This window comes from Antrostomus carolinensis, unplaced genomic scaffold (genome assembly GCF_000700745.2).
Source record: "Antrostomus carolinensis isolate BGI_N321 unplaced genomic scaffold, ASM70074v2 scaffold35852, whole genome shotgun sequence".
Lineage (NCBI taxonomy): Eukaryota > Metazoa > Chordata > Aves > Caprimulgiformes > Caprimulgidae > Antrostomus > Antrostomus carolinensis.
In genome coordinates, this window is record NW_010300810.1 from 1 (window position 1) to 12,669 (window position 12,669).

At 44.6% G+C, this 12,669-nt stretch overlaps 1 protein-coding gene across 1 annotated transcript; it reads left to right on the forward strand.

Moving 5' to 3' along the window:
- The first annotated feature begins 4,443 nt into the window (after positions 1 to 4,443).
- Positions 4,444 to 9,831, forward strand: JCHAIN (joining chain of multimeric IgA and IgM). The gene is made up of 4 exons (XM_029083821.1): positions 4,444 to 4,507; positions 8,057 to 8,192; positions 9,059 to 9,139; positions 9,630 to 9,831. Exons 1-4 carry the CDS (start codon positions 4,444 to 4,446, stop codon positions 9,829 to 9,831), a joined length of 483 nt encoding a protein of 160 aa, XP_028939654.1.
- The last annotated feature ends 2,838 nt before the right edge of the window (positions 9,832 to 12,669 follow it).

Genomic DNA, 12,669 nt, shown 5'->3' on the forward strand with positions numbered 1-12,669 from the left:
CGGGCCAGATGCCGCCACTGCAGCGCGGGGGCTCCCGCAGGTTACTGCTCCCGTTCCCTTTCCCATGGGGTAACGCAGGGTCCAGTGGCACGGACAGCCACGGAGCCAGGGCTCTTTACAGCCCTGGCACATACCAGCAATGAATAGTGGCACCCGGAGAGAAAAGAGAACCCCTGGGTGCTCCGGAGAGGTAGGGCTGTTCAGCCTGGAGAACAAAAGGCTTTGGGGACACCTTCTAGCAGCCTCCCAGTACCTGAAAGCTGGGGAGGGACTGGATGATCTTCAAGGTCCCTTCCAACCCAAACCATTTGATGATTTTTACTCCTCAGGGGTTTTTCTTCCCCTGAAAGCACAGACACAGCTGCTGTCTGTACAGTAATCTTACAGCGACGGGGGGGGATAGAAAGCACATCTGCCATCTGTCCCCTTCTTAACCGAAACTTCTCATTACTCAGTTCCCTACAACCAGACCAAAGTTTCAGAGATAAAATGAAAGATTAAAAACCTCCATGGACACATCTGAGGTACATCTACTAACTCTCCCAAGTCCCTCCTTTCACCACACTGCATCTTGACCAGGACACAGGCATCTCCTAGCAGGAACCAGGCTGGTTCCTACAGGCTGCAGATCAGCCATCAGGCTGTAAGGAGAAGGCAGGCTGCAAAGCTGGGCTGCTGCTGCTTCTTCCCTGTCCTCTCTGCTCCTTGAATCCAAGTTTAGTCTGAGCTCAGAAACCCAGAGCCTTCTTAATTAAGCAGCCACATATCCCAGCAAGAGGAGCTGTGTGTAGAGCAAGTGCAGGTGGGTTTTTTTCTCACCACAGAACAGGTGCAGTTTTATTTATAAGTACTCCTGCCCACCTTCTTGTGGAAAAAGACACGTCAAGCAAAATTCAAGTTAACTGAAACAGAGCAGATGTGCTCGTGCACAACTTCACTCACTTTTTGGTGATTCATTTGGAGTCTGGTAGATCTGATGGCAGACAAGTCTCACTTACGAGCCTTTTTTCTGACACACTTAGCTTCTCCGCAGTCCCTTCCAGGTCAAAATTTTCTGTAGATGCTCTTGCACCAAAGGTCGGTTTTGCCTCAGATTAAGACACCTTTCCCAATCCGGCTGTGCCAATTTCCAGATATCACCTCCCCTGGGTGCAGGCCTGAATGAGAGAGCAAACAGAATCACTAGGTTTTAATAAGTGACACATAGCACTTACTTCATTTGTTAGCTGCACCTCGGAGGAAGTTCTCACTTTATACCAGCTGGCCATTAAAAACCAGCCATCTCTGCCCATCACACTTGGTAACCTCGCTGCTTTATCATACCGTGTTTTGTGTGGAGCCCATCTGCAGTCAGTTTCTGCACAGTTAAAATTCCAGATAACTTGGCAAATGTGACCTGCAGAAACCCAGGCTTTCAATGTGTCCCGGACATTTTCTGTCTAACTGCCCTCACAATAGAGCAGCCTCATTTTTCAAAGTCTGCCCTTTCAAAATTCAGAGCCTTAACAACACATAAACTTCCCCTTGGACTCTCAGGAACTTCAATGGAATTGACATGTCTCTCACTCCAAGGTTAATTTCCAAGAGCAGAAAAGACATAGCATCTACAGACATTTCAAACTCCTCCAGGACTTGCTGAAAATGTCATCCACTTCTGGGCAAGCTGGAGATGACCTCCCATGTAAGTGAGGTCATCCAGTTATCAGGAACTGCTCAACCCAAACCACACTGGTTTGCTGTAAGCATCAGGGGAATCACTGCTACAAATATGATAATTGGTCTCTTTTAATTCACCATTTTCTTCGCTCCTGAGTGAGAATGAGGAGAAAAGAAAGCCACAGGGCAGACTGGTAGTGGTGGTGTGTTACCTGAAGGTACCCCGTGCCCTGGTACAGCTGTCCTCTCCATTCCTCACCCAACCTAGCAAGGACACACGAAGACACAGTATTTTGCTTCACTTCATCTGGGCACGTGCTTAGCTTCTCACCTGGAAAATCCTAATTCAGCATGTCCAGGACAAGTGAAGGAGACTGAGACGACAAGACTAGTTCCCATTTCTTATCAAATTCTCAATTATTCCTCCACTACCCTCTGCCTCGCACTGAGGTTGGGAGTCTCACTCCCCACTCAACCCAGAATTTAAATATGGCATGATGTTTTGCCAGCCCCTTGCCAGACTGCCACAGTTCTTTAACGCCTGCTTCCCCAGATAATTTTCTGGTAATAGAAAGTGTCACACAGTAAAAAAAGGGATAATCCATAAAAATAACAGTCCATAAAACAAATCTTCCTCTAAAGAGCTTTAATCTAGACAGAAATCCCCAGAGACACGCAGGTGGCTGAATGGAACTAAGAATAGCTCTCACAGCATCATATACAGACCAGAGGGACTGTATGCAGACCTGCAGATTTAGCAACCGAAATTCAGATGCGCTGAGCACCAGCAGTCAGGGAAACCACCAAAATCTACAGAATCACCCAGAATATAATCCTGCTCAGTCTCTCCCTTCGGGTTTGAAAATACCCTTGGATGCCTCTGCTTAGATTTCACCAGTCACATATTTCTATCAGTGCAGTTTGGCAAAACAGACCAGAACCAGCCTCTTTTACACATACTTTATTCTGCTGCCTGCATCCTTCCTTTCTGTATATTTCTAAAAAGGATAATAATAAAAAACCTCCTACTTTGTTATAAAAAGGTGCCTGAAACAAATAGTGCTTTAGATAGACACCGCTACCACCCCATGGTTAGCCAGGTTTATTTTTAACCTTCTGCAAAAGATGGGGGCACAGGGAATATCTTGCTGCTGCTTCAGAAGAGAGCTCCACATAAAACTCTTGGCAATACTTTCCAGAGAGGAGAAAAAGGAACAAAAAAATCAATTTTGCCCTCCTAAAGATGGAGCCCCAGGGAGAAAACAAGGTCAGTAAAGAAGAATTATGACATAACTTGATGCCCTAGCAGGGTTTGAATCCTGGAGGCACCCATCATCCCCCCCCACCTCCCAGGGGAAACCTTGTATGTGAGTGCTGCTGATGCAACACAAAAGCTCATTGCATCATGCAACTGCCAGATGAGATGTGTGCGCTGGGAGAAAAAGCTCAGGACACAGACTCTGGGGTCTTTGAACAGCCCTAGGGTTGGGGATGCAGCCAGCAAGGTCTGAAGAAAGGGAAGAGAGGCTGTAAGGTGACAGGCTGCCCTTTCAGGAATGGGGATGCCTGGCAGCATTGCCTAATGACTTCAGCCTCTTGAGAGCGAGGCAAGAGCCACCCCAGGGAGCCAAGGGTGGCACAGGCTGTCACTGGTCACAGGGCTGCTGCTCTGCTATCTAAAGAAAAGCTGGAGAACACAGGGAAATTTACCATGTGCTGCTCACGTGAATTGAGAGAAACATATTGCAGGTCAGAGAAATTCAGGAAACACTGATGCAATAACCTTGGCTAAGAGTGGGCCTGCCAGCATCATACCTTGCTCTGCCTCCCCTTTTGTCCCTGATGTAGGTATTTGGAGAACCTTGCTAGGAGTGGGCTTCCCTTCTAAAGTGTCTTTTTCTGCACAAGACACAGACAAATGCTTCAGAGACAGCTCTGCTCATCGCAGGTTACATTGCAGTATTTGTTCTTCAGAGCTATGCAGGTGATCCCAAATCTGGGACAAACAAATCTCAGGTCCTCTCCAGTACTCCTGTCCTTCAGGAAAAGGCTGCTTGCCCAATACCTCAGAGAAGTTGCCTGGAACCCAACTCAGAACCTTTCATAAACCCTGAATCCCATGGAATCCATTTTCCATTTTTAAGGGAAGAAACTCCTCAATAGAGTGGGCAGAGCTGGAGAAAGAGGTCAGCTTTGCCACAGACCTGCTGCTGCTTAACCTCTTGTACCCCTCCCCTCTTCCCTCTTGTCTGCTTTGACTGCAAGCTCTTTGGGGGCAGGTCAAGCCCTTCATATAGGTTTCCACAGAATCTGGTGCAAAGAGGATTCTGATCTTGAAGCCTGAAGTATTGTTATAATATGAGTCAAGTGATCTTTAACCTGATTTCTCAAAACTGGCAACCAGAGCTATGGCCCCTTGGCTATCTGGACACTTTCTTACCTCACTCCCAGGTAAGAAGAGTGCCACTGGCCCTGATGGCAAGATATTCCCTAAGGACCAGAGTGGTTTTGCACGCCCTTGCACTCAGCAGCTTTGTTCCTTGTTAGTGATGAACAGAATAAAAATGCACAGTAATACTGCAACCCCCTGCCCCCCTTCACCTTTGAGAGCCCGAGGTCTTTGTGCATCAAACATGCCTGGTTTCAGTCCCCAGCCACATTTTCCACAGTGTCAGTGCTAACTAGCTGAGCTGTTTATTTTAGGAAACAGAGCTGTATCATTTGCACACACCCTTATAGGCAGACACAGGCTCTCCACTCGCTTTCTTCAAAAGAAGGGAAGGCAAGATGAAGAGCTCCTGGGTGCTGTGCGCAGCCTTGGCCATCTCCTTGGGGTTTGTCCTTGTGGCAGGTAGGTGAAAAATGAAGAGCATGTTAAACTGCTTAAGATATAAGTGAGGAGTTGTGTGATCTGCCATTAATATTTCTAAGAGTCAAAAATCAAACCTGAAAGCCTGCTCAAGCAGTCACGCTTCAGTGGTGCTTGGACATCTCAGTGTCTTTCTGCACCACAGGGCTGTGTACTTTTAATGCTGCCTTGAGCCTAAAAAAAAGTGATGACTGGCTGCAAATTTAAGACTTCATGATTAGACATTTTTGATCGGGTATCTGAAGCAACAAAATGCAAACATGCATGCTTGCTTTTCTGCAGTGCTAGGAAGCTTGCAAGACTGTTACCTGCTAGATTAAAAGGCTTCTAAAATCTTCCTGGTAATCCTGTCATATGGCAAGAGTGCTGTTTTTACTAATTATGTTGAAATTAAAGTACTTTTGGGCTAAATGATCCTCTTCCTACTTTATTCAAGTAGCAGCTGCTTGCACCTGCAGCAGACTTTGAACAGATAGTTTCAGAATGCATTTGCTTCTTCCCTGTGCTGCAGCTGGATTCTGTTGGGCTTCACAGTATATTACAGGACAACCCAATATTGAAAGAGGAACAATTTTGTCACAATAATCTCCAACATGAGTGTTGAGGAGGGAGGGAACGCTGTATTGGAGTATATAGTGCACAAGAAAATCCAACCTGCAGACATTTAGGAAGACACTAGTAAAGTTTTGTATTTAACTTTTTTCCTCAAAGGGACTTTATGTGGTGATACATGGAAGTATTGCTGATAAAACTGATTTTTTTTTGCAGCTTTTTAATTTTATTTTAAAAGAAAATGGAGTACCTGTAACTTTTATGCTTACAGACACCAAGATTACTACACAAGGAATTAAATCAGGACAATAATTTTAGAGTACAGTCAAAAACCTCCTGCGTATTCATAACAGTATATTAATATAATTTTATAAGATGAATTAAAAACTGCTCCCAAAGGTTTTGGGACAACTCACAGAGCCAATGGGATCTGACATGAATATGGGCTTTAGATGAAGGGCTTAAATAGAATTGCAGACATTACATAGAATGGAGTGGCAGACACCAGAGGAAGATGTACGTAAAGGACAAGAAGCCAGAGACTTTCTAGAAGACAAAAGAAAGGCCAAGACTGGAGGAGGCAGACACTCAAGAGGCTTTTCTAGTAAGCTTCTGCTTCAGGGGGAATGTCCACGTTGAGTGATGAGTTGGCAAAGAAGCAGCATGCAGAGCAACAGGGATTGGAACACAGGGCACAAAGAGACAAGAACCATTAAACTCCACATAACCATCTCTGTGTGTCAGACAGGATTATGTATTTCTGCCTTGGTGGAGCACACTGCAGTCAGAACTAGGACTGGACTTTCACTCCTACCTGCACATTCTGCAGTGGCATTTGTACAGCTGGCCAGTTGTACAGAGAAATGCCAAAAGCCAGCCCTTGCTCTTAAGGGCTCAGCGGGCACAGGCTATAGTGGGACATGCTGTAGAGGGATAAAGAAAACCACGAGAGCAGAAGAAAGTACATCTGCATGCCTGCAGTGGCTTGCACCACCTCCCAAAGCAAAGTCATTCCCTTTCCAATCGACAAACTGCACAGTTAATCTTCTTCTGAAGGTATTCACTGTCAGTCAGCACCACAACAGCATCTGTAACCAGCAGGTGCATTGTAGGGTCACTCTGAGCATCGTTTTACACAGTTTAGGTGCCTTTTTCACAATTAGGGGGCCTGTAAGGATCTTGGAAAACAAGCCAGTGGAATGGAAGCAGATGAGATCAGCGTATTGTAGGGGCAGGAAGGAAGCTCTAAGAAGCCTTAGGTAGAAAACTTGGAATGCTGTTTGCATTACATTGTCTGGACTAGATACCTGTGGGCTCAGCTAGTCACCACTGCAGAGAACCTGTCCTTGTTTGGTCTTGCAGACAGCTTCATGGGATGGTTAAGCTGCTGCCAACAGTGACTGACCATCAGAAAACTTGTAGTCCAACTTGGAGTCCATGTGCTGCTCATGGATGCCAGCTTTGCTCTTGCTCCCACAGGCTTCGAGAGCTGTCCCTTTCACCCTTCAGCAACAGGGTGCTGACGATCAGAAAACTTGTAGTCCAACTCCGAGTCCATGTGCTGCTCCTGGATCCCAGCTTTGCTGTTGCTCCCACAGGCTTTGAGCTGTCCCTTTCACCCTTCAGCAACAGGGTCTGTTGTTCATGAAGCACAGCAGCTTTGGACATGGAGATTAAGAAAAAGGACATGCGCTTACACAGCTTGTGTCTACTTCCTTACTGAGCCACACTTTGGTAACTCAAAGAAATTCAGCTAAGAAGACTAAAGCTTTTAAGTCAAAGTGACTCTGAAATCCTCCACAGACATGATGAACACAGACGCTTTCAGCATCTTTCTTCTTTCTCTCCATGGTTAAACCCAAGGACGAGCACAGGAGGCACGTCCCCAGAACTGAGATCTATCTGAGTATCATATTAACTACTGCCATCTTACAAAAATCACTGGTTTTGGTACTTCTAAGCAGGCTGAAGATGCTGTAGGAGGAGTGGTGCTGCAAAGTAATGGCTGTGGACTTGATTTTTGCAGCATTTAGAAATGTAGAGGGATGTAAAAACAACCACTTAAGAGCACATATATGCATATCTAGGACTGTGGGTGCATATAACAGCAAGGCTGGCTTATTATGGGTGTAGAGATCAGAGGCTCTGGGTCAGGGAAAACCAACTAGCAAAGCACAAGCTATTTCAAATCCATCTCCCTGCACAGGAACAAAGCATTGCGTGCCACCAAGAAGATTCAAAAAGCCTCTGGCTGACAGATGGAATGTTTTCCCCTGTTTTGACTGAGTTTCTTATTGAATAGCATGCTAAGAGTGCAGGAGACATACCCAAGCTGGTTCTTCTCTGAGTAGGAAAATCAGGACTAGAGTTCTCCCTGCAAACCACAAGCATCATAAGGGCCACTTGCCTTTCACTGCCAGGTCAGCAGGCTGCCTTCTTGCTGGGTCCTGTAGTGCTTTTCAGCATCTGTTCCCTCAGGGACCTGAAGGATAACATGTCACTCAAAGAAAACTGACTTATCTGCCACATTGGCAAGGTCAGAGGCTTTTATTTAGAGGCCAGATCCAACCTAGGGTTTGGACTGCTGGAATAGTCCTGGTGCATGACAGAGGAATTGGGTAACCTCCCCCATGAGGGTAAAAACAGCACTTCAGCTGCCAGCTGCAGCTCGAGGCTTGCGAGGTGCCTTGCTTCCCATTTCCTGAGCAATCCCTGCATGTTTGCCTCTCAGCAGCCACACAGTGCCTGAGTTCAAGGTTTTCTCCTTCCCAGTCCCATCACCTCCACTCACAGGAGAATACTGTAGGCTGAGCAGGAAAGGCAGCTGAACTCATTTTTGCCAAGAGGCTTATTTGTACCCGTTGCAACATAGATATTGATCATTTCAGATGCCATAATGGTGTGTTTCTGGCATCCTCATCACTTGGCTCTCTGCTAAAGCAGATTTTAAGGTTTTTGTTTTGGATCGTGTGTTTGCAGGTTATCGACAGGACTCTGAGGACGAGGAGTATGTGCTGGTCAATAACAAGTGCCAGTGTGTAACAGTGACCTCAAAGTTTGTCCCCTCCAAAGAAAATCCTGATGAAAAAATCCTGGAGAGAAACATACGCATCATGTAAGTGGCAGACAAGTATTATGTGGAGATGTGGAGCAGGAGATGAAGTATTGCCGAGTTCCCTTTCCTTTGCCTTCTCCCCCATGTCTTAGCTTTGATTAAGTGAACTGTTTTTTCCACGGGCTGCTTTCTATGGTATCCTGGAATATTTCCTTTTGCTTCATGCTTTTCTAGATCACACGAAGCTATCTGGTATTTGTCCCTTCAGATACAGAAAGCGTCTCCATGTTTTAAGCTGTGCAGTAGTAACTTTACCAAATAAGCTGGGGAAGTGGAGTGTAACATTTCTACAGCTGATCTCAGCTGAAACCAGATGTGGCCTGTGACACTGGACTCATTTACCAATCTGATAGCAAGCCTGCTAGTTTACAGGCTGGGAAAGCCCTTCAGTGCCTGAATTATCAGAAAAGGTTAATACTATGAGGCAGATCTCAGATCAAGAGTAGGATTTTGTCCTCTTTATTCACACAGAAGTGTGTGTGTGTCTCTCGGAAACATGGATCAAGTTCAGGCCCAGAGCTGCAGCAGTTCTGGTAGAGCTCACAACAGGAAAAACACTAATTAAACATCTGTATGTCCTGCAAGTCTCTTGGGCATCTGCCAGCTCAGAGTTTAAAAAAAATATTATCAGCACTGTCACCTTGAAAGCAGCTCTGTTGGAAATTGCTGCAGTCCTCTTGGGAAAGGCTGTTGCCTTTGAGGGCACAGAAGGGCCAAGATCTGCCTTTCCTGGGCTTTGCTATGGAGAAGTGTCAGAATGGAAATAACCTGAAGAACAAGACTAGAGTTGAGAATTGTTCACAGCAGAGTAGTTTCTCCTTTAATAAGCAGTTTTCCTGAAGCCTGTTCTCTTCCCTCCTTTGCAGAGTCCCCCTGAAGGCTCGAGAGAACATCTCTGACCCCACGTCCCCACTCAGAACCACTTTTGTCTACCGCATGGCTGAACTGTAAGTAATTTCATGTACCAAGTCCATTTTTGAAGACTTAACCTCCCCTGCAGCATTGCCCACAGCAGTTCAAGAACATGCTTGAAGGCCAGTAGAGAAGGTGAGGCGGGGTCACAGAGAAAAGCTTTCCTCACAAAGCCTAGCTTCAGTGTTCTGTTACAAGCCAAGAAATTGTCATCTCCATGATTAATTCACATAGAAAGTCTCACATTTACAAGGAATATTTCGTTCTGATCACTGTTTATCTCAAGTGTCTTAAATATCAGCAAATTACACGTTGCCTGTTTAACCCTCCCTTTTAGGAACTAGTCTTGCCAACAGCAGTTTGACAACACTAAAAGCTTCCAGCTGGGAGCTCCTGTGTAAAACCTAGACAGGCCACAGCACTCTCCTAGCCACATCTGCTGGCCAGCAAGGAAGATTTGGGTCTCATCAAGTGCATCATTTCCTCACCACTTTTAACACTTGTTCTATTCTCCATCTCTTCCAGCTGCAAAAAATGTGATCCTGTAGAAATTGAGCTGGGTGGTGAGATATACCAAGCCCAGCAGAGCAACTCCTGCAATGAACCTGAAACCTGCTATACTTACAACAGGGACAAGTGCTACACCACAACCTTCCCATTCCTCTACCAGGGGGAGACAAAAAAGGTTCAAGCAGTTCTGACCCCGGCATCCTGCTACGCTGATTAGCTCAACCAATCACTGCTGTACTAATGACTGGTCACATTCAGTATTCCTACCAAAAATACATGTGTAGCACCTGGACAACAGTGTCCAAAATATCAGCTCCCAGAGTAATGCCAACTTGCCTCTTCATATTGTTTTTAACATCAGACTAGTGCCATCTCCCAAAAGCAGCTGCTGCTTGTCACAGACTCTGTTCCATATCCCCAGCACATATCTGCAATGCCATTATTACATGTCTCAGACCTTATCACCATACAGACCAGATCCTCAGCAGATGTAAACCAGTAAATCCCTTCAAGTCAAGGGAACAACACCAATTGACAACACATGGGAACCTGTATTTTTGGCAGTGTTCCATCAGAGCAAGGCTGCCATGGACATTAGCAGGAATATCTGTGTGCTTCTGTCCCCGAGCAATCTAAAGCAAACCTCTGCACAACCTTTATACGAGACCCTGTGATTAAATTAGCCTTCTAATAATGGCACAAATTCTGCTGTTGTACAATCATATTGGAGAGAAAAAGATGAGGGATGAGACTGAGAACTCAGATTTTCAAGTTACTTTACAACTGGGCATTCTATCCCCTTCTAGCACTTTGGCAATTGAAAGCTTTTAGTTTTCACATACATTCAGAGAAGATCAAAAGATGTTGCTGCCCTGAAATGTTTTACATAGTTGCCAGGACCTCAGCTGTACCAGGAATAGTAAACTCTTCTAGGACACATAAGGTATTTCACTTTCCATGCTTATTTACCGATATTGCTGCCTTCTTCCAACTCTGCTCCCAGTTCAATTAGTGGGGAAAAAAAAAGCCCAAGTTGACTCAGATTTCTTCTCTTATTCCTCATTTTGCATTTAAAGCTTCAAGAAATTCTATCAAACTGACTCAATTGCTAGAGCAGGACCCTAGTTAAGGATTCATTCCTTTTTTTCACAACAATAGTCTTTTTTCTTCATACAAATAACTCTCACCAACTAAAGGGGCTGATGCTGCATTGCACCTTACACTCGAATGCATTACACTTGGTATAGGCCATACACATCATGTATATGAGTGCATAAGGTGTCCAGTGTTACATTTGGGATGGCTGGTATGTTTCTCACTGTTGTCACAAGTTGATTGTAAAGCCTTAGGCTGTTCTGTAAAGTCTTTATCCGGCTTCATAGATAATTGGAATAACAAAACAGCAAAAAAACCCCTTATTTCTGTAATTGTAGCTTTGTTAGTGAAACATTAAATAAAGTTTTTTCTGCAGCAGTCTGTGTTACATTCCAGCTCAAGAAGAACTCATGAGAAAAAGCCAAGTCTATAATCATATTCTTTCCTCCTTCACAGTTAAGTAAGAAGCTCTCCCTAAATAACTTCTGGTACTTACAAGCAAAGCCTCCTGAAATACTGGGATAGAAATATTCTGATGCGCTTGCAGAAACTGTGACAGATTGAGGCTGAACTGATTTGGGATTTTAGGATCAGCTCCGCATCACTGAGCTGCTTCAAGGCCCTGTCAGTGCAGCATCAGGGTTTAAAAATCCAAACATTGCCTAAATCACTCTAGAAACTGCAGTCTGCAGATCACAATTTTACCTTACCACTGAAAAAAAGGCCTTTAAGGCAGGTGTGTCAGGGGCTAGTCATTCATATACACAAGATGTCAATCCTAAAGGAAAAACAATCTAGGGGGGCTGAACTTTAACAGCAAAAGAGTAAAGAGGACTGAGACATAAATTGTTCTAATGTTACATCGGAGTTATGGAAAACAAATTCAGAAAAATATACTTTTCCCCCCCTCCTTCTTGCAAAACAATAGTCAGTTCAAGGAAATATAAAAAGCAAAGGGAGGTAAAGAGACATCTGCCATGTCCTGACACAGCTCTGAGTATTTCAGTGGCCAGGTCCTAGGTGAGTCCTGATGTGGAGGTAAGAACACCTCCCTTGGTGTGACCTCTTCTGTTTCATTCTCTAAGTGACTATGGTGGGGACAAGGCTTCCCACTTGTGCTTGCAATACTCTCCTACCAGCTCCATCTTCTTGACAGATCAGATTGGTTCTTTAGCTGCATTTAATGTTTCTTGAATAGTTTGTCTTAGTGCATTTAAGCTAAATTAATTTTGTCTCAGATTTGTAGGAATACCTTTCTATTTCATCTCCTCACAAACTACTTCTAGACTTAATTCTTCCCAGGTCTGCCCTCCTGGCCTAAACACTGTTTTGTTGCTTATGCAATGTTTAGTTTAAGAGAGATTTCTTACTCTTTTTTTTTTTTTACAAGTCCTTTTTAAAGCATGGAAATTTATCCTCATAATTCTGTTTCCAGTTTGACCAAAAAGTTTTATTATCAGCAGAAACTATAGAACATATCAAAGCTGAGCAAAACAAATCCTTGAGCTCAAAGACATTGTTTCACAGCAGGGAATTCAGCAAAGCAAGCAGCTTATGACCATCACCAACCAGGTAGAGCTGCAGTTTAACTCCCAAGCAGGCCAAAGGGCTATGGGACAGCCCAGTTCCTGCACTGGAAAGGCTTCAGCTGTCTTTATTAGCTGTTTTTGCCATAGGAATAAATAACAGGCTACGGTTTTTAGTGGCAGCCTTTGCCTTTGTGTTCTTCTGAGCTCAGCTGTTGCCAGGCATCCTCCCTGCAAAGCTTAATCCTTTGTCTTGCAGACAGCATTTTTGTCATACAATACCCCAAGTGACATGCAAAGGGCTTGTCATTTGTCCCACTAGCCTTTTGCATGTGTCATGATTCCATTCACACACAACTCCTCAGTTTTACCTTTGGAAGGGCTGCCCTCTAGAGCACAAACATCTTCCCTTTTGTCCATGTATTAAGTGTGAA